Source organism: Salvia splendens, chromosome 19 (genome assembly GCF_004379255.2).
Source record: "Salvia splendens isolate huo1 chromosome 19, SspV2, whole genome shotgun sequence".
Classification (NCBI taxonomy): Eukaryota; Viridiplantae; Streptophyta; class Magnoliopsida; order Lamiales; family Lamiaceae; genus Salvia; species Salvia splendens.
Window position 1 is genome coordinate 27,711,490 of NC_056050.1, and position 26,490 is coordinate 27,737,979.

At 36.7% G+C, this 26,490-nt stretch overlaps 2 protein-coding genes across 4 annotated transcripts; both read right to left on the minus strand.

Annotated features, from left to right (window-relative positions):
* Positions 1 to 5,371: 5,371 nt before the first annotated feature.
* Positions 5,372 to 7,008, minus strand: LOC121778845 (uncharacterized PPE family protein PPE38-like). 2 transcript variants are annotated; one of them, XM_042176247.1, is made up of 4 exons: positions 6,929 to 7,008; positions 6,769 to 6,857; positions 6,592 to 6,684; positions 5,372 to 6,389 (listed from the first exon to the last, which is right to left on the minus strand). In XM_042176247.1, the coding sequence occupies exons 2-4, from the start codon at positions 6,841 to 6,843 to the stop codon at positions 5,553 to 5,555; spliced, it is 1,005 nt and encodes a 334-aa protein (XP_042032181.1). In that variant the 5' UTR covers positions 6,844 to 6,857; positions 6,929 to 7,008; the 3' UTR covers positions 5,372 to 5,552. The 2 variants fall into 2 exon arrangements, with proteins under 2 accessions (XP_042032181.1, XP_042032180.1); XM_042176246.1 differs by having other exon boundaries at positions 6,769 to 7,008.
* Positions 7,009 to 22,817: 15,809 nt separating this feature from the next.
* Positions 22,818 to 25,931, minus strand: LOC121778314 (protein YLS7-like). 2 transcript variants are annotated; one of them, XM_042175643.1, is made up of 4 exons: positions 25,842 to 25,931; positions 24,722 to 25,504; positions 23,939 to 24,213; positions 22,818 to 23,811 (listed from the first exon to the last, which is right to left on the minus strand). In XM_042175643.1, the coding sequence occupies exons 2-4, from the start codon at positions 25,308 to 25,310 to the stop codon at positions 23,023 to 23,025; spliced, it is 1,653 nt and encodes a 550-aa protein (XP_042031577.1). In that variant the 5' UTR covers positions 25,311 to 25,504; positions 25,842 to 25,931; the 3' UTR covers positions 22,818 to 23,022. The 2 variants fall into 2 exon arrangements, with proteins under 2 accessions (XP_042031577.1, XP_042031578.1); XM_042175644.1 differs by lacking the exon at positions 25,842 to 25,931 and adding an exon at positions 25,673 to 25,835.
* Positions 25,932 to 26,490: the final 559 nt, after the last annotated feature.

Consider the following 26,490-nt stretch of genomic DNA (forward strand, 5'->3'; position numbering starts at 1 on the left):
GATCCACTGCCGAGCAACCGACCTTAATTTCAAGGGGGTGGATTTCCTACTGTGGTATAAAACACAGCACAATAGTAGTGCTCAATACGCACAAATTCATGAACAAAACGCAGACTTCTATCATCCATTCTCTTTCTTCATATTTTTCAATATTTAATTCTTATTTCTTTCTTGTTTCATACTATATTACTAAATAATGAAGACATTGTATTATATTTAGCTCAAAAATATTGCATACTTAATTATTTTTTTCTTTCTTAAACAACGAAATTTTGGTAAAATCTGAAAATATAATTGTAGTTATCATTTTTAATAAAATATTTTTAAAAATGATAGCTATAAATTAAGTCATACAGTAGTACTTAAAATTGAATGATAAATATATGCCCCAATTGAATGTTAATCAAATCATCAAATATATAAAATATGGAGTATTAAAGAAAAAATCAAGGGTAACATATTTTTGAGATAAGTATTTTATTTCAATAATGATAACTATAATTAATACAACTAATATTTAAAACTGAAAGATAAAAATATGCCCCATTAAATATTATTCAAATCAGAAAAAATGTTAATCTAATCATCTGATATGATGTGAATTTTTTCTTCTTCAGCCCACGTACTTCTCCTTATATAGTTAGGATTTGATTAGTTAGGATTTGATGTGAATTTTATCTTCCTTAATTATACTTAGTATTTAATTTATTTCGATGTTGATTAGGATTTGATATAAATCCTACACTATAAATATGTACGAAAAGAATTATTTTATTTATTCGCATTATTGTAATTAATTTTGATAAAAAAGATATAGTAGTATGATTTTATTTTATTTTCTAAATTTGACATAATGTATATGCGTAAATATTTGAATATAACTTTCTTTGGGTCTCTAAATGTATGAAATCACCTTAGTACAAAAAATTTAAATTATTTATAAATGACTTGTTCAAATTTGGCCTCATATATTGTTGAGATAATATACTAACACTTGATCTACTTGTTAGATAGGAGAATAATATTCATTTTTTTGAAATTTCATCAAAGTAGAAAACCGATCAGGTACATCCCTAACTGAATACGAACTTTTCGATTAGGATTTGATATAGTCATATAGGAATATCTCCCAAATCCTATAGTATAAATATGTACGAAAAGATTATTATCATCTTAGTTTCTATCCCTAATTTATTCTTACTTTTCATAAGCCGCCGTGATATGGAGACACGTGATTTCATCGTACCTATCTTAGTTTCTATCCCTAATTTAATCTTACTTTTCATAAGCCGCCGTAATAAGGAGACACGCGATTCGCAAGAAATATGGTTACCGCAAGAAATATGGAGAGAGATCCTTTCGAGACTCCCGAACAGATGCATTATGAGGTGTCGGACCGTTTGTAAGTCATGGCGTGATCTAATAGAAGGGGATGGTCTACTTGTGAAACAATTCATGGCTTTCGTTCGTCGAGACAAGAAGGGGTATGCAGTGGCTAATGAGGACGGCCGACCACTTTTTCAATTCGACTTGCCCCCTTCTTCAACTCCTCACCATCGGTTTGTACTTAGTTCAGTTGATGGTTTGCTTTGTTGTGGGATGGATTGGATGGTAATAATGATATTCTCTTCGTAGTCAATCCAATGACTCGTGAATATATTGATCTTCCTCCTCTACCTGCACGTAGGTGTCTATTTGGATTTGGGGTGAGCAAATTAAGTGGACAATATAAGATTTTATGTGTCGATGAATCTAGGTTCTGTCATGTGTACACTCTAAGAGGAGAATGTTCATGGAGAAGGATCCCAGCACCAGCGGCAATTAGGTTGCCTCACGCGCTAAATATTACATATAGACCGTCACTTGATTATGCTATATTTTTGAACGGAAATATTCACTGGCTTGCATGTGACCTTGAGAATAATTTTTTGATTTGTTGCTTTGATCTTGAAACAGAGCTCTTCACCAGTTTTCCTCTTAAGGATCCACCCCTTCTCAATGTTATCTTTATGGTTCCGGCACGGTGGTGTCTTTGGGTTTTATTATGTTGGTATCAGCTATGCATTTTAGAGGGTCGACTATGTATATGCGATACATTGCATTTAGGACGTACTAAAATTTGGAAGATGGACAAGTATGGAGATCCAAGTTCTTGGATAATGGAATATAACTTCGAATTTCCATTACATGCCACTCAAGTTATCACTCCGCTCACAGTTTTGACAAATGGCGACTTGTTGTTCTTTAGTAAACATATGTTATTTATCTACTCTAAAAAACACTGAAGCTTATGCACTATGTGATTTTCTTTTACATTATGTCTCTTCTACTTTTTCCTAGCATCATTCTTTATACCCCAAGCTTTTTTTCGCTCAAAACATTGGGGCTTCACAATGTTCAATCATTACGTTTTCATTAGGAACATTTTTGTTATTTCCAGAGATTTTATAATAGTTGTTCAACTAATAAATATATTTTTTACTTTTTGGGGTGTTTTGTACTATTTCTTCCGGTATTCAATCGAAATACATCACATTATATATGTCCAAGATGATTGAGCCATGTGTAGAAAAAGCTTTTCATTCTTGATTTGAGCGGACATATCTTCATATGTACTATGATCAAGATGATATAATAATGAAAATACATAATCTCCTATCATATTATAACGAGGCTATATAGCAAATCATAGCTTATTAAGGATAGGTTAAGAGTGAGTAATTTATTGTGCATCTCTTGATTTGTCCTGAGCATAAGTTCGTATTTATTATATACTAGTATGGTCCATTTTTATTTAAATCAAATTATTTATATGGAATACGAAATAATATCATTATAAGGTCTAAAATTAGAAATATATTTAGCATAAGCGTATAACATAATACATTAATAAAAATTTAATTTATTAAAATAAAGTTGTGATATATAAAATTGTGAGTTAAGTGTAGTTTGTGTGAAAAAAACATAAGAATAATTTTATCATATGATGATAATGATAGTACTGATAAAATGCTTTAGATATAGAACAAAAATATTTAAATGCAGTTAATTTGAATGTAAGTTATTGAGACGTGAAACAAAAATATAGTACTAGTATTAATAAAGTGTCAATCAATCAAAGAATCACTAATAAACTGTGAATCATTTAATTTCATATTCAATGGCTAGAAATATAGTACTCCTACATACTAATTCATGGAAGACGACCGTTGCTTCTCTGGTTGATTTTCAATGTTCGGCTAGTAGTTTGTTTAGATGTTGTTGCGGGAGCCTCCATCCTCTTCTTCACGCTTCATCTTCTGAAATTTCTAGAAATTAGCGTCCATATACATAGTTCTATAGCAACGCTTTATAGAATAATCATTGTCAAATCTCCTCACAAGAACAAGAACAAGAACAAATTGGATGTACACCAACACCAAACTCCTCCTAATAAATGGTTTGCTAGCAGAATTCAGATATCAAAGTCAATTGAGATGAACTTACATTGACTACAAGTATATACTTGTAGGTTTGTCTGACACGATCAAGCTCTGCTGAAGTCTCCTTCACCAACTCCCTAATCTGTAACCTACTTTTACGGCTGCGAACAACAACATAATCGCCTAATGACAGCTTCAAAATCAAACCAAAAAGGAATTTAGAACATACGAGTACAATTTCATGTTTCTCCTCTTTATCCATTGAAATTCCAATCGAACACATAAAATTAGGAATTGATCTCACGGATGTTTATCAATGAAATCTAGTGGAAGGCAGTTAATAGAAACAGTAAATGATCGTGTGTATAGTATATGTGTGGCAAAAAACAGTTTTATTTAAATGATACTAATATTTATTTTAAAAGGATATTTTCCTAAATACTTCCAAAACTCCCCCTAAATTTTTATTTGGAATAGATTATAATAATTACTTAAATTTAACACTTATCAAGTTTAAATTACATATATATATTTTTAAAGATTTATTTGTAACCATATTATTATTTTATTAACACCTTACTCAATAACAGGCTGAATTTGGGATATAATTAGTCAATGTCATTTGAATCAAATTAAATTATATACCCAACGGAAATATATGGAGTATAATGGTAGGAGTATTTTTTTAATTTAATATGAAACATGGAAACTAATCTCCACAAATAAGAAGAAAGGTGGGAAACCAACTAAACTAAACGTGGGGAACCAACTAATATATATGTATATTAGGATTATATATTTATTAGAATTAATTTCTAAATTTAATTTCTGAATTTTATATTAATTGCATTTTACACCCCTCAGCACAAAATGATAATTCAAAACCTCCCAAAACTCCCCTTTTATATATTGTATAGATAGATATATGGGATACCATCTATGTATTTTAGAGGATCGACTATGTTTATAACGATACATCATATCCTATAAATATTGCTAAAATTTTAAAGATGGACAACTATGGAGAGGCAAGTTATAAGATAATTAAATATACCTTCAAATCACCATCATATGTACCACTCTACTTAAAGTTTTGACGAATGGTGATTTGTTGTTCAATGGCCAATGCGTATTACTCCCTCCGTCCCTAAAAAATAGAAATATTTTAAATGGTACGAGTTTTAGTGCATAATTGATAAAATAAAATAGAGATAACAATATGAAGTGATTAGAGTATTGTTAGTGGAGAATGAGAAGTAAGTTTCTTTAAATAGAATTGGTCTATTTTTAAAAGATAGAGATTTCGGAATATGAGTCTCGATTCGCTGACCTTTCCATATTTTAGATTAAATTCGTTAACCTTTTAGAAAATGGGATCGAGCCATGCGAATTTTTCGGAATAAGTGATTTTTGTATTTTTCTTTTATCTTTTCTCTTCTTTTTCATATTATTTCACTCCCAATATTATCAATTGACCAAACTACCCACCTCACACCTGAATTGTAAAAATCAATTGAAATTTAGCTCCGCCTCATCCTATCCTTTCGGCCTCCTCCTCATCCTATTTCTCTTTTTTGCTACCATCGGCGAATCCAGAATCATCAATTGAGGCCGTTTCGCAATGTATAGTCATTACAACTTTTAATAAATAGAAATGCTCATATTTATATTGGATGATCAGAAATGAAAAATGTACACCGAAGAAGTACGTGACAAAGTCCCTTGCCAAGGGATAGGAAACAACGAGTAATATTTTGGCAAAAGTTGAGATAAATTCAATAAAGTTTAAAATTTAAATTGATAAAATCATTAAAAATTGTGGTACTGTATTTGATTAGTACTATGTTGATAAAGACTACCCATTAAACAGACCCAATCAAAATTACGTAAAAAAGAAAAATCAAAATTCCATTTTTTTGAGAAAATCCAATAATGCAACGGGAGAAAGAAATTGTGAATAAGAAGGATAGCACAAAGTATTTAGATAGGAGAATAAAATATTCATTTTTTTGAAATTTCATCAAAGTAAACCTGATTAGGAACATCCCTAATTGAATACGAACTTTTCGATTAGGATTTGATATAGTCATTATCTCCCAAATCCTATTTCTTTCAGCGCTGACTGGATCATTAGGCGGCTTCATCGGCAGCGGCTGCCGCTTCAGCGGTGGCCACGGTGGCGGCGTAGGCCATGATAGCGGCGACGGCTTCAGTATAGTTTTGGGCTTGGGCGACCGCGGTGCGGGCTTGGATGACGCCGTTGTGGGCTCGGATGGCGGCGTTGTGGACTCTCACGGCCGCGGTGGCGGCTAAATCGGCGGCGGCCATAGTTAGTCCCACATCAGCGGCGGCGACAGCCATGTCGGCGTTGTTCAACGCGTCTTCAGCGAGGGCGTTGGCATTTCCCCTGACGTTCTCGGCGGTTTCAGTAACTTGCTCGGCGGAATCAATAGCGGCCTCGGCTTGAGCGAGGACGGCGGGCGAGGGGGCTTCGACGGCGTCATCATCAACCTCAAGTCCGAGGTAATTCGCAAGATCAGGATCAGCGGCGACGCCGGCAGCGGCGTTGGCGTCGGTGACTAAATAGGCAGCTTCTAAAGCGTTGTTGGCTGCAGCGAGGGCTTGGTCGGTGTTGTTGAGGACTTCCGCGACGCTGACGCCGACTTGGACTGCGGAGTTGCGGGCGACGTTGGCCGCCAAGGCGCTTAAGATGGAGTAGGCCACCGTTTGTTGGACAGGACCAGCAATAGCGGCGCGGAAGAATGCCGCTACAGCGACGATAGCGGCGTTGCCCGTGGCAGCTTCCCCGGCTACAGCGTCTGCGGCTGGGGCTTCAGCGGCTTCCAAGGCGGCCTCGGCTTCAGCGGCTGCGGCTGTGGCTTCAGCGGCGTTGTCGGCGTGCGAGGGGGCTGCGACGTCGGGCGCGAGGCCTTCCAAGGCTGCCTCGGTTGTCGGCGTGCGAGAGTGCTGCGACGTCGGGCGGGTAACGAGTATTATGCCAACAGTAGTAGCAATGGCAGCGACAGTAACCACAGATGTCCACAAATTCTTACTCATGGTTGTCGATTTTCAATTGTGTGTAGGATATGAGAGATGAGAGTAGAGAGGGGTGTGAAGGGGAGAAGGAATATAAGAGTAGAGTGGGAGGATAAAACAAAATGTAACAAACCTGCTCTATAGCAGAGCCTGTCTCTGTACGTAGTTTCACCTTGAGGTGCAGGACAGCATACTCTATAGCAGAGCCTGCTCCGGAATATTGGGTCTGGAGCAGCAGAAACAGAGTTACATAGAGTGTCAAAGCAGAAGCTTACGATTTTATGAAACTGGTAGTATTTATTTGTAAGACCTTGTCATATGGAGGGACCATGTTAGCGACATTACGCACCACAAACGCCTCCCCCGGTTGGATGAATCCGAGCATGCAAAGATCATATACTGCAGCGGATAACTGATCGATATGAATCATTTACACCTTATGGGTCGAGTCAAGACTCGAGAGTATGTACCTTGGGAGTCTGGCCTCTAGCGTGTTCGAAATGTGTACCTTGGGAGTCTGGCCTCTGGCGTGGTCGATTCCAGGATCACAACAAAAGAAATTGATAGCTCCCAATTGCAACAGATAAGGTTTAGCTATGATTTTAAATAATAATGTATTGATATTAAATTAATTTATCATAATATTAATATTTAAATGAAATTGAAATGAGCATGCAACTAAATATAAAATTTAGAAATTTTAATTAGTGAACTAAATAAGCCATAAGTTTTAATGAGTAGTTCGATACTAATTAATCGTTATTTTATAAAACTATTGTACAACTTAAATCACTAAAATAAAGTATACTATAGAATGGTTATTGAATCATGAGTTAAAGCTATTTGGATAAAGTAGAGTTTGAAAAAGTTGACCCAATACGTCGCCGTTTAAATAGCACAGCATCCCCTGTCGTGTTTTCACTACAGCGGGGATCCACTCCCGAGCAACCGACCTTAATTTCAAGGGGGTAGATTTCCTAAAACACAGCACAATATGTAGTGCTCAATACGCACAAATTCATGAACAAAACGCAAACTTCTATCACCATTCTCTTTCTTCATATTTTTCAATATTTTAATTCTTATTTCTTTCTTGTTTTCATATTACTAAAAAGCATCTCTTTCTTCATCTTTTTCAATATTTTAATTCTTATTTGTTTCTTGTTTTCATACTATATTACTAAATAATGAAGACATTGTATTATATTTAGCTCAAAAATATTGCATACTTAATTATTTTTTTCTTTCTTAAACAACGAAATTTTGGTGAAATCTGAAAATATAATTGTAGTTATCATTTTTAATAAAATATTTTTAAAAATGATAGCTATAAATTAAGTCATACAGTAGTACTCCCTCCGTCTCGCACTACTCGCACATTTCCTTTTGGGCACGGAGATTAAGGAATGAGTGATAGACAAAGTCAACAGTTACGGCTGTAGGTATAAATTGTTAAATAGTGCAAATAACTTGGGACGCCCAGAAGGAAACAAGTGCAAGTAGTGCGGGACGGATGGAGTATTTAAAATTGAATGATAAATATATGCCCCAATTGAATGTTAATCAAATCATCAAATATATAAAATATGGAGTATTAAAAATAAAAATCAAGGGTAACATATTTTTGAGATAAGTATTTTATTTCAATAATGATAACTATAATTAATACAACTAATATTTAAAACTGAAAGATAAAAATATGCCCCATTAAATATTATTCAAATCAGAAAAAAATGTTAATCAAATCATCAGATATGATGTGAATTTTTTCTTCTTCAGCCCACGTACTTCTCCTTATATAGTTAGGATTTGATTAGTTAGGATTTGATGTGAATTTTATCTTCCTTAATTATACTTAGTATTTAATTTATTTCGATGTTGATTAGGATTTGTTATAAATCCTATACTATAAATATGTACGAAAAGAATTATTTTATTTATTCGCATTATTGTAATTAATTTTGATAAAAAAGATATAGTAGTATGATTTTATTTTATTTTCTAAATTTGACATAATGTATATGCGTAAATATTTGAATATAACTTTTCTTTGGGTCTCTAAATGTATGAAATCACCTTAGTACAAAAAATTTAAATTATTTATAAATGACTTGTTCAAATTTGGCCTCGTATATTGTTGAGATAATATACTAACACTTGATCTACTTGTTAGATAGGAGAATACAATATTCATTTTTTGAAATTTCATCAAAGTAGAAAACCGATCAGGTACATCCCTAACTGAATACGAACTTTTCGATTAGGATTTGATATAGTCATATAGGAATATCTCCCAAATCCTATAGTATAAATATGTACGAAAAGATTATTATCATCTTAGTTTCTATCCCTAATTTATTCTTACTTTTCATAAGCCGCCGTAATAAGGAGACACGCGATTCGCAAGAAATATGGTTACCGCAAGAAATATGGAGAGAGATCCTTTCGAGACTCCCGAACAGATGCATTATGAGGTGTCGGACCGTTTGTAAGTCATGGCGTGATCTAATAGAAGGGGATGGTCTACTTGTGAAACAATTCATGGCTTTCGTTCGTCGAGACAAGAAGGGGTATGCAGTGGCTAATGAGGACGGCCGACCACTTTTTCAATTCGACTTGCCCCCTTCTTCAACTCCTCACCATCGGTTTGTACTTAGTTCAGTTGATGGTTTGCTTTTGTTGTGGGATGGATTGGATGATAATAATGATATTCTCTTCGTAGTCAATCCAATGACTCGTGAATATATTGATCTTCCTCCTCTACCTGCACGTAGGTGTCTATTTGGATTTGGGGTGAGCAAATTAAGTGGACAATATAAGATTTTATGTGTCGATGAATCTAGGTTCTGTCATGTGTACACTCTAGGAGGAGAATGTTCATGGAGAAGGATCCCAGCACCAGCGGCAATTAGGCTGCCTCACGCGCTAAAGATTACATATAGACCGTCACTTGATTATGCTATATTTTTGAACGGAAATATTCACTGGCTTGCATGTGACCTTGAGAATAATTTTTTGATTTGTTGCTTTGATCTTGAAACAGAGCTCTTCACCAGTTTTCCTCTTAAGGATCCACCCCTTCTCAAGGTTATATTTATAGTTCCTGCACAGTGGTGGCGTCGGGTTTTATTATGTCGGTATCAGCTATGCATTTTAGAGGGTCGACTATGTATATGCGATGCATTGCATTTAGGACGTACTAAAATTTGGAAGATGGACAAGTATGGAGATCCAAGTTCTTGGATAATGGAATATAACTTCGAATTTCCATTACATGCCACTCAAGTTATCACTCCGCTCACAGTTTTGACAAATGGCGACTTGTTGTTCTTTAGTAAACATATGTTATTTATCTACTCTAAAAACACTGAAGCATATGCACTATGTGATTTTCTTTTACATTATGTCTCTTCTACTTTTCCTAGCATCATTCTTTATACCCCAAGCTTTTTTTCGCTCAAAACATTGGGGCTTCACAATGTTCAATCATTACGTTTTCATTAGGAACATTTTTTTAATTTTAGAGATTTTATAATAGTTGTTCAACTAATAAATATTCCATTAGGAACAATTTTTTACTTTTTGGGGTGTTTTGTACTATTTCTTCCGGTATTCAATCGAAATACATCACATAGATGATTGAGCCATGTGTAGAAAAAGCTTTTCATTCTTGATTTGAGCGGACATATCTTCATATGTACTATGATCAAGATGATATAATAATGAAAATACATAATCTCCTATCATATTATAACGAGGCTATATAGCAAATCATAGCCTAATACAAAAATATAGTAGTATTAATAAAGTGTCAATCAATCAAAGAATCACTAATAAACGGTACGGTCAATCATTTAATTTCATATTCAATATAGTACTCCTACATACTAATTCACCGTTGCTTCTCCCATAAAATTGCGTGGTTGATTTTCAATGTTCGGCTAGTAGTTTGTTTTAGATTTTCAATGACACGATCGAAGTCTCCTTCCCTAATCTGTAACCTACTTTTACGGCTGCGAACAACAACATAATCGCCTAATTACAGCTTCAAAATCAAACCACAAAGGAATTTACAACATACGACTACAATTTCATGTTTCTCCTCTTTTATCCATTCAAATTCCAATCCAACACATAAAATTAGGAATTGATCTTGCCCAGATAAAGTAGTAGTAATTAGGTGCAGATGTTTATCAATGAAATATAGTGGAAGGCAGTTAATAAATGATCGTGTGTATAGTATATGTGTGCCAAAAAACCAGTTTTATTTAAATAATACTAATATTTATTTTAAAACGATATTTTCCTAAATACTTCCAAAACTCCCCCTATATTTTTATTTGGATTAGATTATAATAATTAATTAAATTTAACACTTATCAAGTTTCAATTACATATATATATTTTTAGAGATTTATTTGTAACCATATTATTATTTTATTAACACCTTACTCAATAATAGGCTGAATTTTGGGATATAATTAGTCAATGTCATTTGAATCAAATTAAATTATATACCCAACGGAAATTATTTTTATTGACATGTGTTTGTGATTGATCTGTAGTATAAATCGAAAAGGGATTTAAATGATATGCGATTTGTGTGCAATTTTTAGTTTATAAACTTATTTGATTATATGAGTTTTTATTGGTACATTAAATTGCTTTTGTATAAATTTGTGAATTTAGAACTTGAAATAATAATAATGTTTCTTATTCAGTACAGTGCAGTACTATATATGAATTCACAGTTTTGAATTAATGCAAATAGAAAATCAATTGAGCCGTACATGGATGTGATACTAGTATAGGATAAAAGTACAGATGAAGTAAATATATTAACTATTTATCTGACAGCAATATATCTTATTCTTCACCACTTCACTCCATCCCACTAAACAACCATTTTTTTCATAATGTCCACTCCATCCCACTAAACAACCATTTTTTTCATCCACGTTTTCTATATTTTGAGAAATGGAATTCTTACCTTCACCTCTATCGACATTATGTGTGTTTACCGTCATTTAATTGTGTTTCATGATGTTATATTTTTAATTATTTTTTGAGAAAACTATATTACTATTACCCCTAAACTATGAAAAATTTATTGAGTTGAGAAGAGTTCTAAATTATCTAATCCAAGTAGATCATATTATCGTCTCTTACACGATAATTGTTTTTGTTTTTTTTAAATGAGTTACTGTATTGTTTTGTGTGTAAGAATAAAACAATTTATCATAAATTGGAGTGACACACTATCAAACATACCATTAACATTTTATTTGAGTTAGTACGAAGGAAAATGCCCGTCAAGCAAAAGAAAGATTCAATCAAATATTTGTGTGAGTTTATTATGATTGTGCCATCTTGTTGGAATGGATTTAAATATGTCACAGTGTTAGTTCGCTGTCGTGACTCGTGGGGAATAACATCATATAATAGGATTTAATAGTTTACGAATTAAAAAATGTTTGAAACGGGTTGCGTTATCATGCCAACTTTTCTTAAATTACTAACTTGCTAATTCATCAACGTAGTATATTAAAAATGTCAACACGATGATACTGAAATATCAACATAAAGTTAAGTTGATATTTTAATATATTGTGTTGACATTAATATTTAAATGTCAACAGAGTTTATCAAAATGTCAATACAAATATGTATTGACATTTTAATTTGATCGTGCTGACATTTTTAATACACTACAATGATGAGTTAGCAAGTTAGCAATTTAAGAAAAGTTGGCATGATAACGCACCCCGTTTCAAACATTTTTATCTCCATAAGAAATTTCTTTGTCTATATATATAAAATGCAAAAAAGTCTATTTAAGGAGAAATTCCACTCCAGCTATGCACTCATGTTTGTGGTAGACTGGTAGACAGTTATTATTCGACGTTGCTTGATAAAGATAAGTGATGAATATGAAAGCTCGAGAATTTCAATTTCAATTTTACGCAAATTTTAACCTTTTAAACTCTTGTAGTATGAAATATTCACATTTTTGTTACACGTGGTGAAAAAATTAATCATTATTTCTGTTTTATTTTACTCATTCCAATCTTACCTTTAAAACTCCTGTAGTGCATTCAAAAAAAAATTTCCAAAAAGCAGCATGTGGATTTGTTATCTGGGAACGAATTGTGATGCAAAATGGGATTTACTTTTTCATAAGATCGAAGTGCATCATCTGTTCTATTGTTATACTCCACCGTCTCACAAAAGATGTCACACTTTCCTTTTTAGTTTGTCCCACAAAAAATGTCACATTTCCATTTTTAGAAAAAGTTATCTCTCATATAAAAATTATATTTTCTCTCTCCATCTAGCACACAAAACAAAACCTCCTAAAATCACGTGTCATCTCATATGTGTGACATCTTTTGTGGGACGGATGACGTATTTTCTTTGGTTGTGTATATAGATATTATTGCCAATTTGCCATACGTTATTAGCGTAATAATCTATAATATCCTAATTAACTTTTTGATTATTTATGCATCTTATTTATAGTTGCTCTTCAGACCTTGATCATTGCCTTGCTATTTCATCACATTGGAACATATACTACTATCTTTCTTTCTCAAAATACGAAAAAAAATATTTTGGAATAATTTAATAAGTTTGTTAAATAATTCCTAGACTTTCTTTAAATTATTACTCTCTCCGTTCCATAGTAATAGAGTTATTTTCCTTTTTAGTAAAAGTCAACACATTTTTCTACACCTACTTTACTCTCTCTTACTTTTTTATCTTTTCATATCTCTATCTTTTTTATTTTTCACTTTATTATCCATTTACTTAACTCAACTAACATAATTTTTCTTAATCTCCGTGCTAAAAAGAACCGACTCTCTATTACTATGGAAACGAGGGAGTATATGTGTACACCGACTTTTGTCACGCATCATCATTTCTCATGATTGCAAATGGCATTTTGCATACCTTATCTTTCCCATTTTTCAAAAAAATCGAAACAGTTTCTATTGTTTCCGATTCTACCTTAATGTAGAAAGGAAAAGAAAAGTTTCGTAATCCATGCTGATTTACAACAAATTAAGCTCAACAACTTGATTAATTTCATCAAAATATCAACATCACAACTACAAAAAATGCATTACATATTTAATTTCCTGTTAGAATGTGGTAGATCACCCCATATGGAGTAAAATACTAGCGCAGCGCCGATCCGGTCGAATTGCTTTTCTCGCACAACGCTCTCCAGCTCGTCTTCCTCCGACGAGGAGCACGACGGCGCGCGATCGCGATCCTCTTCGGCGAAGAGATTTCTCAGCGGAATCGGTTCCGATTGCTCGGTTCCGCCGCTGATTTGTATCAAATCGCGGCTGAATACGGGGAAAACCGGTCCGTCGTGGTGGAATTCCGCGGCGGAGACCTCCTTGTAATTATCGTAGCGCAGCAGAGCGAATTCGAAATCATCGTCTCCGGCGGCGACTCGGACCGCGATCTCTGCTAATCGATCGGATGAGTAGCTGCTGAAGCTAGGGCATACGCAAACATCGTGTTCATTGATTGTGTTTGTGTGTGTGTTTTCAGAGAGAGAAATCAGAGGGTTTTAGAGAGAGAGAGATGGGAGAGGGGGGAAACGAGAAAGAGAATGCGAGTTTGAGTTGAATAAGCGTTAATTTATATGAGGTGAGTGAGAGGTTGAATTGAATAAGCGTGTTTATATGGTGTGGTGTGGTGTGGTGTGGTGTGGTGGGACCCGGATCCTCTGCTGTGGAATAACCAAAGCACAGCCTGCTGTGTATCCAAAACGGTGCCGTTTTGTGTGATATCCATATCCTTTTTCTTAAAATTCTTTATTCGAACTGCTGAGCAAATCAAATTCTGCAAAATAGATTTCTTTTAAAACTCTTATCTTACAAATCTTTTGGTCTCAGTTAATGAAGATGTAATATACCAATTGATTTAAACTTCAAAATAAACTACTCTCTCCATCTACGAAAAAATAGACAAGTTTTACCATTTTTGTCCGTCCACAAAAAATAGATTAAGTTCAAAAGCGAAAATTTTCAACCAATACTAACCTTACACATTAAAACCCGTTTCATTTAATCTTGTCTATTTTTTTTGGACGGAGGATGTATTACCTAGTTTTCACTTCGTCCCCAAAGAATATGCACTTTGGGTACGACACGGGTTTTAATGCAAAATTGATAAAGTAAAAGAAAGGTAGAGAGAAAAAGTAAATAAAGTATTGTTAGTCGAGAATGGGTCCCACCTCACTAGAGAGAAAGGAATTTTCAAAATTAAAAAGTGCATATTTTTTACGGACTAAAAAATGTGCATATTCTTATTGGACAATATTAATCATAAAAATGAGAAAGTAGATAAAATAAAATTAGAACACTACACACACGTCCTATTTTTTCATTCACTCTTCCCATTTCTTTTAGTATTTAGTACTCCACATAGTATGTTAATTATTTTTTATTTTGCAGATTTTCATTTTTTTAAATACTAAATTTCAAGCAGGAATTTACTCTATCATGATTAAAATAGTATAACTATTTTAATTTAAAATTTTAATTAATTTTATGCTTATTTTAGAATTTAAATAAAAGAAAAATTGCAAAATAAAAAAAATAAATGCCATACTGTTTTGAATTAATTATTATTTACAGTAACATATACCAAAATATTTGTAAGAAAGGGTTTTTGGAATAGAAATGGACAGAAATAATTTGGGTTTGCTCCCGTCCCTCGCCACCACCGCGTCGAACTTCATCTGCCCCGCCGGCGTCTCCAGCATCCTCCGGTCCCCGGCCGTCAGCCACTCCCTGCCGGCGCCGGCGCCGCCGAGGGCTTCCTCGACCGCGCTGACGAGCGCCAGGCTGTTGCTGGTGTACTCGGTGCAGTTCCCGAGGTGGCCCTCGGCGAGGGCTCCGAGCGCCGCGTCCGCGGCTCTCAGGTCGTCGACGCACGTCTCCTGGTACGTCGCCGCGGCGCTCATCCACGTCCTGTGGTCGTGGAGGCCGGCGGCGTTGGCGGAGGACGCGGAGTCGTTGAGGTGGTCGAGCGCCAGGAAGAATAGCTCGCGGCAGCTCTCCAGTGCCGTGAGCATTCTGTTGTTGTCTGCGACGACCTTCTGCACTGTAGGGTGTTGGAAGAGTCCGACGGCGGCTCGGGAGAGCTCGCCGAAGGAGACTCGGAGGGAGAGCTTGTAGATGTTGCTAGGGCTGACGTGGCGCGATTTCACGAGTGGGGAGAGGCTGGTGTAGCACGAGTCGGGGTATAGGGTCGCCGCGCAGGAGGCCTTCAGGGAGGTGGAAAGGCCTCCTGCGGATTTGTTGTTGTTGTTGTCGTCGTCTCGAGTTTGAGTGAAGAGGAAGATGGTGCCGCCGATGATAATGACAAGGACTATGCCGACGATGCTCGCGATGCGTTGGTGCGTTTTCCGACGCGCCACGAGCCGTTCTTGCTCGGCCTTATTTTGATTGCCGTAGGGGTTGAAGCTTGCCATGGTGAGTTAATTTTTTTTATGGGTTTGATATTTTTTAACCTTAAAGTGTGTGTGTATATATAAGTATAAGATTTGGTGATATTTTTGGTATTAATTATATGGAAGGTAGGAGTACCATATTTTTGAAGGGGAATCACCATGATCATGTCATGTAATAGAATTTTTGTTTGATGATTATTAATTGAAATATTTAGATAATAAAGTGTGTAATGTCATGGGGGAATTGAAGTGGACTATTCTTGTTTATACCTAATTATTAAATTCTTCATATAACGTCTTGAACCCGGGTAGATGCAATGTTTAATCGCTTGCAAATCGTATAATGAACCAAATCGTTTGCAAATTGTTTGGTAATCAAAAATGTTTATCGACACATTTTGAGTCACTCATCAGGGTACTCTTTTTCCCCTTGGGGAGTTTTATCTCATAGAGTTTTATCCCAAGGGATTTTAACGAGGTCCGCCTACTCTGGGTTTCGATGGGTGATTTGAACTGTGTTAGATCCTGTTGGGGCTTTGCCCTTTGCTTTTAGCACCTTGGTTTTACCTTGTTATTTTGTTCTTGCCGACTTGTGGCTTTCGCTTGTTCTTTTCTCGGGTATGCCCGAGTGTATGATGTAAACATTTGGTTTGGTTATATTTCATTTATTTATTCATAAAAAAAAAAAAAAGAAAGAAATGTTTATCAAATATAATTGCGTTTTTATTATTGATAATATTAGTGAGTGTTGTGATTTACGCACACAAGGCTTTCACACACTCAAGAAGATCACACACACACTCACTATTGTATGAGATCACACAATGCAGAAACACACACACTCACACTTTGAGTATTGAAGATGATAATCTTGGAGAGAAACTGGAAAACTCTTTATTGATAAAACTCTACTTCTAAACTACATACATGGTTTATGAGCTATTTAAAGCTCTACAATCAAGTAGCAACTGCTACTAACTAACTACCGCAAGAATCAAGAAAACAAGAAGAATAACCGCTACATGTCAGCTAACTAACTGCTGCTCCAACGGCTAGTTCGGCTAGGTTGCTTCTTCCTTCTCGGCTTAAGGCCGAACTCCCTTCTCGGCTCAAGACCGAACTCTCTTCTCGGCTCACAACCGAACTCCCTTCTCGGCTAGTTCCAGCTCAAAGCCGAGCTTACCGAACTCCCTTCTAGCCGAGCTTACCGAACTCCCTTCTAGCCGAGCTTACCGAACTCCCTTCTAGCCGAGCTTACCTTCTTCTGCCTTCTTCTTCCAACTGAAATGAGCACTCCATTATTACAATTCTCCACCTGAGGGCTCATCTCAGTTCTTGCACAAACATTGATCAACTTCTTGCAATGATCAAACTTGTCTCTACCTAGAGACTTTGTTAGCATGTCAGCCGGATTGTGCAAGGTGTTAATCTTAATCACCTTCACTCTCCCCTTCTCAATCTCATCCCTTATAAAATGCAACTTTATGTCTATGTGCTTGCTCCTTTCATGAAAACCCGGATGTTTAGCCAAGCACATAGCTGAGCTGCTGTCACAATGAATCACCATTGTCTTTTGGTCAAAACCAAAGTCAGAAATCACTCCTTGAATCCAAAAGCTCTCCTGTACAGCTGCAGTGAGAGCTATATATTCTGATTCTGTTGTTGAGAGAGCAACAACACTTTGCAACCCTGATTTCCAGCTGATTACAGTTCCAAACATGGTGAAAAGATAACCTGTTTGGGACTTTCTGTTGTCCAGGTTTGCAGCATAGTCTGCATCACAATAGCCCTGCACAACCTCCTCAGATTCACCTTCCCAGCCATTGAAGACAATTCCCCAGTCACTGGTTGACTTCATGTACCTCAATATCCACTTAAGAGCATTCCAATGCTCCTTCCCCGGGTCAGCCATGTATCTGCTAGTCACTGAGATAGCATGTGCCAGATCTGGTCTGGTACAGATCATAGTATACATAACACTTCCAACCACACTAGCATAAGGAATAGACTCCATCTCCTCAGCCTCTTGCTTAGATTTAGGGGCCTGCTCCTTTGAAAGCTTAAAACTCTGGGACAGAGGAGTTGATGCAGCTTTTGCATTTTCCATTTTGAATCTCTGCAAAACTTTCTCAATATAGTCAGTTTGCAGCATCCACAGCTTCTTGCAGCCTCTATCTCTCTGAATATGTATGCCTAGGATCTTCCTTGACTCTCCTAGATCCTTCATTTCAAAGCTTGACTTCAGATCTTGTTTAACTTTCTGAATTTCTGTCATAGAAGGCCCTGCAAGTAGCATATCATCCACATAGAGTAATAGGTAGGCAATGGGAGTCCTGCCTGCCTTCTTGATGTAAATACAATCATCATATTCTGACTTGGAGAAGCCAATCTTCTTCATCTGTGCATCAAACTTCTTATTCCACTGTCTAGGACTTTGCTTAAGTCCATAAAGACTTTTCTGTAACAGGCACACCTTGCCTTCTTCTCCAATCTTCACATAGCCCTCTGGCTGTTCCATGAAGATAGTTTCCTCTAGATCTCCATTGAGGAAGGCTGTCTTCACATCAAGCTGTTGTAGCTCCCAGTCAAGCTGATTCACCACAGCCAATAGGATCCTAATTGAAGTGTGCTTCACAACAGGTGCAAACACTTCATTGAAATCGATTCCCTCCTGCTGTGTAAAGCCTCTAGCCACCAGCCTTGCCTTGAACCTGACTCTATCCTTATCAGTGGTCTCAATCTTTCTTTTAAACAACCACTTACAGCTTACCAGCCTCCTTTCCTTACCATCTGTACTCAGCTTGGATTTGTCCACCAAAATCCATGTTTTGTTCTTGAGTAAAGACTCTATTTCCTCATTCATGGCTTCAATCCATCTTTCTCTATCTTTACTCTGCATAGCTTCTTTATATGTGAGTGGATCTGCACCATCAATACTTTCAGCTGCACACAGAGCATAATACACAACATCAGAGAACTTTGTTGGTGGTCTTGTTTCTCTTCTAACTCTGTCCCTTGCAAGCTGATAGTCTCTGATAGAATCTGATGTAGACTCACCAGCCTGGTTGCCCTGAGTTGGAGCCTCTTCTTTATCTGAATCAGACTCACTCCCTGAGTCAGTAACTCCACCTGCTCCTAGGCCAACCCCCACAGGCTCCACCTTGAAGAAATCACCCTCATCTTCACTGGAGTCCAGTTTATCTTTCAGGAATGGCATCTGATCCTCCAAGAACACCACATCCCTACTCACCAAGACCTTCTGCTTACCGGGCTCAATACACCAGAGCCTATACCCCTTAACACCCCTCTGATACCCCAACATAATACATTTCAGAGCCCTAGCTTCAAGCTTGCTTTGCCTAGCATGAGCATAGGCCATACACCCAAACACCTTGTACTTTGAGTAGTCACTATGAGCTCCATACCACATGTAATCAGGAGTTTCAGATTTCAGGGCAGTAGATGGGCATTTATTGATGAGATAGGCTGCTGTATACACAGCCTCACCCCAGAACCTGCTGCTCAAACCAGAACCAAGAAGCAGGCACCTCACCCTCTCTAGGATAGTCCTATTCATCCTCTCCACAACACCATTTTGTTGGGGATTACCAGGAACAGTACGGTGCCTCTTCATACCCTTCTCTTTGCAAAATATATCAAATTCAGCAGACAAGAACTCTAGGCCATTGTCTGTTCTTAAGCATTTAACACTTCTACCCTTCTCTAGCTCAACCTCCTTACACCATATCTTGAACTTTGTGAGTGTTTCAGATTTTTCTTTAAGAATATATACCCACAACTTCCTTGTATAGTCATCAATGATAGCTAGATAATACTTTCCTCCACCAATTGAACACACCGGTGAAGGCCCCCAAAGATCACTATGTATGTAGTCTAAAGGGGCTGTAGAAGAGTGAATACCTGTAGGATATGGTGCCTTCTTTGCTTTTCCAAGTATACACTGCTCACAGGGGTTCATCTTGTTGAAATCTCCAGAGATCAGACCCTTCTTGATGAGTTCTTTCAAGCTTCCTTCAGCTGGGTGGCCCAATCTCTTGTGCCATAGCATTATGGAATCATCTGACACTGCATTGCTTTCTCCATCAACAGCCTTAGCCTTCAGATAATAGAGAATATGCTCTCTGTCAGCCTCCATCATCACTGCATCTCCAGATTTAACAAACAATTTTCCTTGACTCATCAATATGGTGAACCCTCTCTGCTCCAGCATTCCCAATGAGATGAGATTCCTCTTCACTTCTGGAATATACCTCACCCCAGTTAGGATCTTTATAGAGCCATCTTGTAGGCTTAGCTTTACCTTCCCTATTCCTCTGATCTGACAAATGTGATTATTACCCAGCACCACAGTGCCGGCTGCTTCTTGAAGGTCATGAAACCAGCTCCTATTTGGGCACATATGGAAGCTGCACCCTGAGTCCATAATCCACCTATGACTGACCCCACTGTCACTAATATTCATGAGTTGAGCCGGGGGATCAGCACTCTCCACACAATCAGATTGGTTGTGTCCCTCAGAGGCTATCTTTCTCTTCCATGCATGACAATCTTTCTTCAAATGTCCAGGTTTCTTGCACCAATAGCAAGCTCTGGTTTCCTTCTGAGCATCAGAACTTGAGGGTTTAGGGCCCTCAAACTTCTTCTTGAAGTTCTGCTTCTTGAACTTCTTCACATTCAAGGCCTCTGCAGCTTGAACATTGGAGCTTGCAGAGCCTCTGTTGGCTGTCTTCTGGAGTTCTTTGGCCATCAAGGCTGAATAGACTTCTGCATAGGTGATAGGTTTATCTCTTCCATAGATAATTGCATCACTTAACTGGTCATACGAGCTAGGCAAGGCATTCAATGTGAGAATGGCCTTATCCTCATCTGAAATCTTGACATCAACAGATCCCAGGTCATCAATGATCTTGTTGAACTCCTCTAGCTGCTCAATGATGGACCTATCTCCAGAAAAACTATAGGCATACAGCCTCTTCTTGAGATACAGCCGGTTAGCCAAGGATTTGGCCAAGTAAACTTCATCCAACTTGTCCAAGATCTCCACCGCAGTCTTGGCTTCTTGAACATCCCTCAAGACCTTATCTCCAAGGCACAGAATCACTGCAGAATGTGCCTTGAGCTGCATCTCCTCCATCTTTGCCTGAGCTTTATCATCAAGCACTGGAGCCTTTCCTTTCTCCTCTGGTTTTGCAAGAACTGCGGCCAAGCCTTGTTGAATCAAAACCGCCTTCATCTTCATCTTCCACAGGCTATAATCATTCTTGCCTGTGAATTTTTCTGCATCAAGCCTTGCTGCCATCTCTGAAACCGTTTGATCCTCTGCAAATCAGCTTCAATATCCCTTCCCACAGACGGCGCCACTTGTTGTGATTTACGCACACAAGGCTTTCACACACTCAAGAAGATCACACACATACTCACTGTTGTATGAGATCACACAATGCAGAAACACACACACTCACACTTTGAGTATTGAAGATGATAATCTTGGAGAGAAACTGGAAAACTCTTTATTGATAAAACTCTACTTCTAAACTACATACATGGTTTATGAGCTATTTAAAGCTCTACAATCAAGTAGCAACTGCTACTAACTAACTACCGCAAGAATCAAGAAAACAAGAAGAATAACCGCTACATGTCAGCTAACTAACTGCTGCTCCAACGGCTAGTTCGGCTAGGTTGCTTCTTCCTTCTCGGCTTAAGGCCGAACTCCCTTCTCGGCTCAAGACCGAACTCTCTTCTCGGCTCACAACCGAACTCCCTTCTCGGCTAGTTCCAGCTCAAAGCCGAGCTTACCGAACTCCCTTCTAGCCGAGCTTACCGAACTCCCTTCTAGCCGAGCTTACCGAACTCCCTTCTAGCCGAGCTTACCTTCTTCTGCCTTCTTCTTCCAACTGAAATGAGCACTCCATTATTACAGTGAGGTTAATTAAGTAAGGTATATAGAGCTAGTAGTTTAATTGGTAAGATTCTGCACTAGAAAATAATTTGATTAATGATTTTAAATTCCTTATTTGTTAGATTTTACTTATAACAAGAAAAGATATCGGAATCTTAAAACAAAGAAAGTAGTTCAATTTTCCATATTCTTATTTTCTAGCTTTTCTTATAGATTCTTTTTTCCTAATTTCAAGATTCTTACATAGAAAATTATTATTATTATTTGTATTATTATTATTATTATTATATTTATTTTATTACAATACAAACGGTATAATAAACGAATTATAGGAAATGTATTTCAAAGCAAAGATATTCGAAAATCAAAATCTCAAATGCCCTAATAAACACACCATTGAGACCTACTTGATTTATCATTCTTCATTCCTTTATTAATTTAATACAGTATGAATCATTCTATTTCGTACATATCAAAATGAGACTGCTGCTTTTCAGTGCATAGCAGTTCAATCCATCCACAACTCTTTCCTTTACAAGAATCCAAATACTGTTAAACAACTCTATTTGCAAAATCAATTGAACAGAAAATGATCAACACAACAGCAGCTGCTCAGAAACATCAAGAACTGAAAATCCACTGTCAAAACATAAAAGGCTCAAAAATCAACAAGAGTGATCAGTTTATATCCCAAACGAAGCATACAGCAAATATTTCTCGATCACACCACAATCTGCAGACGAACATATATCGGTAGCTTAACAGCATCACCTATAGGAGAACAAAGTAGCATAGAATATACTCGTTAGAGTAGACAAACCTGATCTCGTGGCAAGATTTCCCAACTTATCGGGTTTTCAACGATTCACTGTGTCATAGGATCATCAGCTCCTCGACTTTAACGTCCATCTAAATAATCATCCACATCCACTAAATATGCATGAATTATAAGATAAACATACAATTACAGAAAGGGTCTGTTAAAGTTTATATTTCTCAATAAGAAGAGTACAAGGATGAACAAGACAGGGCTCATTTCATCCATTAAGTTACAGAAAGCTTTCTAACATCAAGTAGTATTCTATGGCCGAAGGGAAAAAAAACATTTCTTCCATATAACAAATAATATAACAGAATCAAACATGAGTTAACTCTGAAGAAAATTTTACTTAGTCATGGGATTCTCGTCTTATAATTTCAAATACCAGCTCGTTCCATGTATCTACTGGACCTGGCATGCACCAATGCAAGCAATCCTGTGGCGGGGGCTTACCATCTGGCCCTCGCTTAGTAATCTTATTAGGATCTGGGCTTCGATATGGACCGGGATGCCCATCATGGCGATAGGAAAAGGCTTCTGTTATGTCCATCAATTTCAGTTTCGACTTGTTTGTCTTTTTCTCTACTGCACGATTGAATCCGTTGACTTGTTTCTCATGCATTATATTGGTAAAGCCATTTTCAACTATTGCACCTTCCAGGGGACTTTCTTTCCCGGTACACGATCCTCCAGTGTTCCATGCTCCACCCTCGTAATGATCCGGAGAAAAGCTGCGGACAATGGTTACACCAGTGTAATTTGGGTGTGTGCCCATGGCAGTAAGAATTGTTTCCACAGATATTCCAAAAGCGTCAATGTTGTTGATTTTCTTTTCACGGGACTTATCTGGCCACCACAATTGACCCCCTACGATCTCATTGTTCAATATGTATACTGACTGCTTCGCAAACCAATGGCCAGATGAAAGGACAATTACATCAAACTCTGAGATATATTCCATGAAGCCCTCATCAGGCGCGTCAAGATGGAGCTTAGTCACACCGGCAGGAGCATAATCAAATGGTTCAGATGTCTGATGAACAAGCCATGAGGACCATATGCGAACAATCATTGTAGATGTAGATCTGAAATAATATCTTTGCATTTTCTTATTACCTCTGTTTTTAGGGGCTTCAACCTGTGAGAACGCAAAAATAGCAGGTTAACTCAATATATGATCCTGAACAGATAATTGACATAGCAATGAGCTAGCAAATCAATCATTATGCAAATCAGAAATTAAATGGAAGAACTGTTCCTCTCACCTGCCACAGGATACACAACATCGACTCCATTTGATTTCTTGCAACTGAATCACCTATAAAAGCTAATGTTTTTCCTCTCATTAGCTCAAGGAACTTCTTTGGATCAAACCTAGGAATGTCACACTGGGATGGTTTCCATCTCCAGTTCTCATAATCTTTGTCTGGTCTTCCATTTCCTTGGCAGTTCTGCATCTGAGTGATTATGGGACAGGAGTCATTTCTATATAATGGTCCAGCTTCATCATGAATCCATTTTCCATGATAAAGATCACAATCTGCAGCATGAGTAAAACAGATTGGTATGGCCAGGATGAGAACAAAGATATGTAGCATAAACTGCTGAAAAAGAACTAGTTCGGCTTAACATACAAAGTGAGTTTTTACTACAGCACTATGCATATGATGGTGCCGACATATCTTCTAATTTACATACTGGGGTACAATCTAGCACAAACTCATATCACTATCTGCTGTTATAATTACTAGTATCATAAACTTAGCCAAATAATCAAAATGTTACTAAATTTGGATGGTAAAACCAGGTCCCCTTTGTCAATACAAAGCACTGGTAATTGAATAATTAGCAACACCAAAAAGAGATCCAGGAACACAGTAACATCCAACTTATGTGTTATGAAATGCAAATCAATATTGTGTTATGGTGACAAAGTGACTAAAATCCAACTTAGGAAGAGAAAGCAAAGGGGTTAATGAGAAGATAAAATGAACAGAAGAGCATAAGAAGTCATAAAGATGTCAAGAAACATTTCAGGAGTACAGTACCTGCTTCGGCAACATTAGGTTGGCTCGAGTCGGTGGCAGCAGAAGAAGAATCAACACTCTCTGACAACTCTGTTGGTTTATCACTGAAGGCGATTGATGCATTTCCCTCAAATGAACTCTCAGGAAACATTGTATTGTTACTGTCACTCCTTGCTCCCTCAGGATGTGGAAGCTTATCCCCCAAATTCCCAGATTCTACTTGGCCTGACTCGGATGCTTCATCCTTAGCCCCTTCGATCAAAGGATCCTTGCTGTCACTTGCACCAGATTCATCAAGTTTGGGACCATCATTGACTTCATTCTGGTGATCCGCAAGAACAGTTACATTTGATTTGTCCCCTTCAACAAACGGCTGAACAATGTGCTCGGACTCTGAAGCCGAAAGATTGAGGGGTGATTCTGAATCAAGCTTTCTCGGGCTAGTAACACCATAGAAATACTCATGAATCGTAGAGCCAATAGGTTGTGAGACCAACACAGTTGAAGCAAGCAGTAAGAATAAGGCAAGCCCTCCAACTGAGGCAATAATTGACAGGAGGGCCTTCGGATACGAAGTTTTTTGCCAATCTTTGAATGAAACAGATTTCATTTCTGTCTTTCAAACAAGCACACTTGTACAATATCCAAGCATCGACCTTGCGTTCCAATAGCTACTTACAAAATCTATGTTACAGCAACTTGCAAATGTAGGTCGAATTTCAATCAGATTTACCACATGATAACATATAAGCTACAACATTCATCCTCCAAAACTTCTTCACCGATCTAACCCAATCTCATCAGCTACAAAATGCAAAGACGACATTTAGAAAAACCGACAAGCAAGTCACATTTTGCATCATTTAACAAAAACATAGCCACATCAACAAGAAAAATCCAGATTTGATAAGGATTTCATGCTTCAACTGTAAAGAAAATCAGAAGATCTTCGTTAAAGAGAGGTGCACAAACCAAGAACAAACAAAAGGTCGCGCAAAATCGAATTTGAAGGGGGAAAAGCAGAAGATCAATTGATATAGATCAGTGGTCAGAGATTTTGGATCTTGAAAGGTCGTTTGGTTGACAGAAAATGAATCGGTTGATGCAATGAGCTGAGATTTTAGGGATTGAATTCGTTTACCTTGATGGTTTAGGATGAATGATTGAACTAATTATGAATGATTAGCTGGCGCGACCGCACGATCTTATTGAAATGGAACAAGCTTTGGACGGTTAATTGAATAGTTAGAAATTGAATATAACAAAAATATTTGAACATACTTATGATTAAATCGTGAACCAACCAATAAATGATTTACTTCTTACTCGTAATTATTTACCTAATTATTTTGGTAGTTAATGAAAATGAAATGCAATTCAATTTGAGAGTTTGTAAATTATTCAAAAGAGAAAGTTACAATTCAAAGTAATTAATATTCCAAATCCAACCCGAATGATAATAAAATTTAAAATTTGATTCGGACTGATGTGATTTTTTTAAAAAAAAATCGGATGTTCGGATTGAATATACTAAATCTGAATTAATCTAAAATTCGAAATATATTTATCTATAGACTATGTATGTAATAAAAATATATTATAATTATAAACCTAAAAATACTATGTATGTAATAAAAATATTTTATACTAAACTTTTGAGTTAGATATAATGATATTTGTTACTTATTAGATTATCAGATTTTAATATTGAATATTTTATATCGAATCAAATTTCAGATTTTTAGACTAAACAAATTAGATCAAATTCATTTCTTATAAATTTTCAGATT

Coding starts and splice junctions, on each gene's coding strand:
- LOC121778845 (XM_042176246.1), bottom strand. CDS start 6,888: ATGATTCATATCGATCAGTTATCCGCTGCAGTATATGATCTTTGCATG. Junction 6,685..6,768: donor TGGTCCCTCCATATGACAAG/GTCTTACAAATA, acceptor CTGCTGCTCCAG/ACCCAATATTCCGGAGCAGG. Junction 6,390..6,591: donor CAGGCTCTGCTATAGAGCAG/GTTTGTTACATT, acceptor CCGACGTCGCAG/CACTCTCGCACGCCGACAAC.
- LOC121778314 (XM_042175643.1), bottom strand. CDS start 25,310: ATGAAATCTGTTTCATTCAAAGATTGGCAAAAAACTTCGTATCCGAAG. Junction 24,214..24,721: donor ACCTAATGTTGCCGAAGCAG/GTACTGTACTCC, acceptor CTCATGCTGCAG/ATTGTGATCTTTATCATGGA. Junction 23,812..23,938: donor TGTTGTGTATCCTGTGGCAG/GTGAGAGGAACA, acceptor GCGTTCTCACAG/GTTGAAGCCCCTAAAAACAG.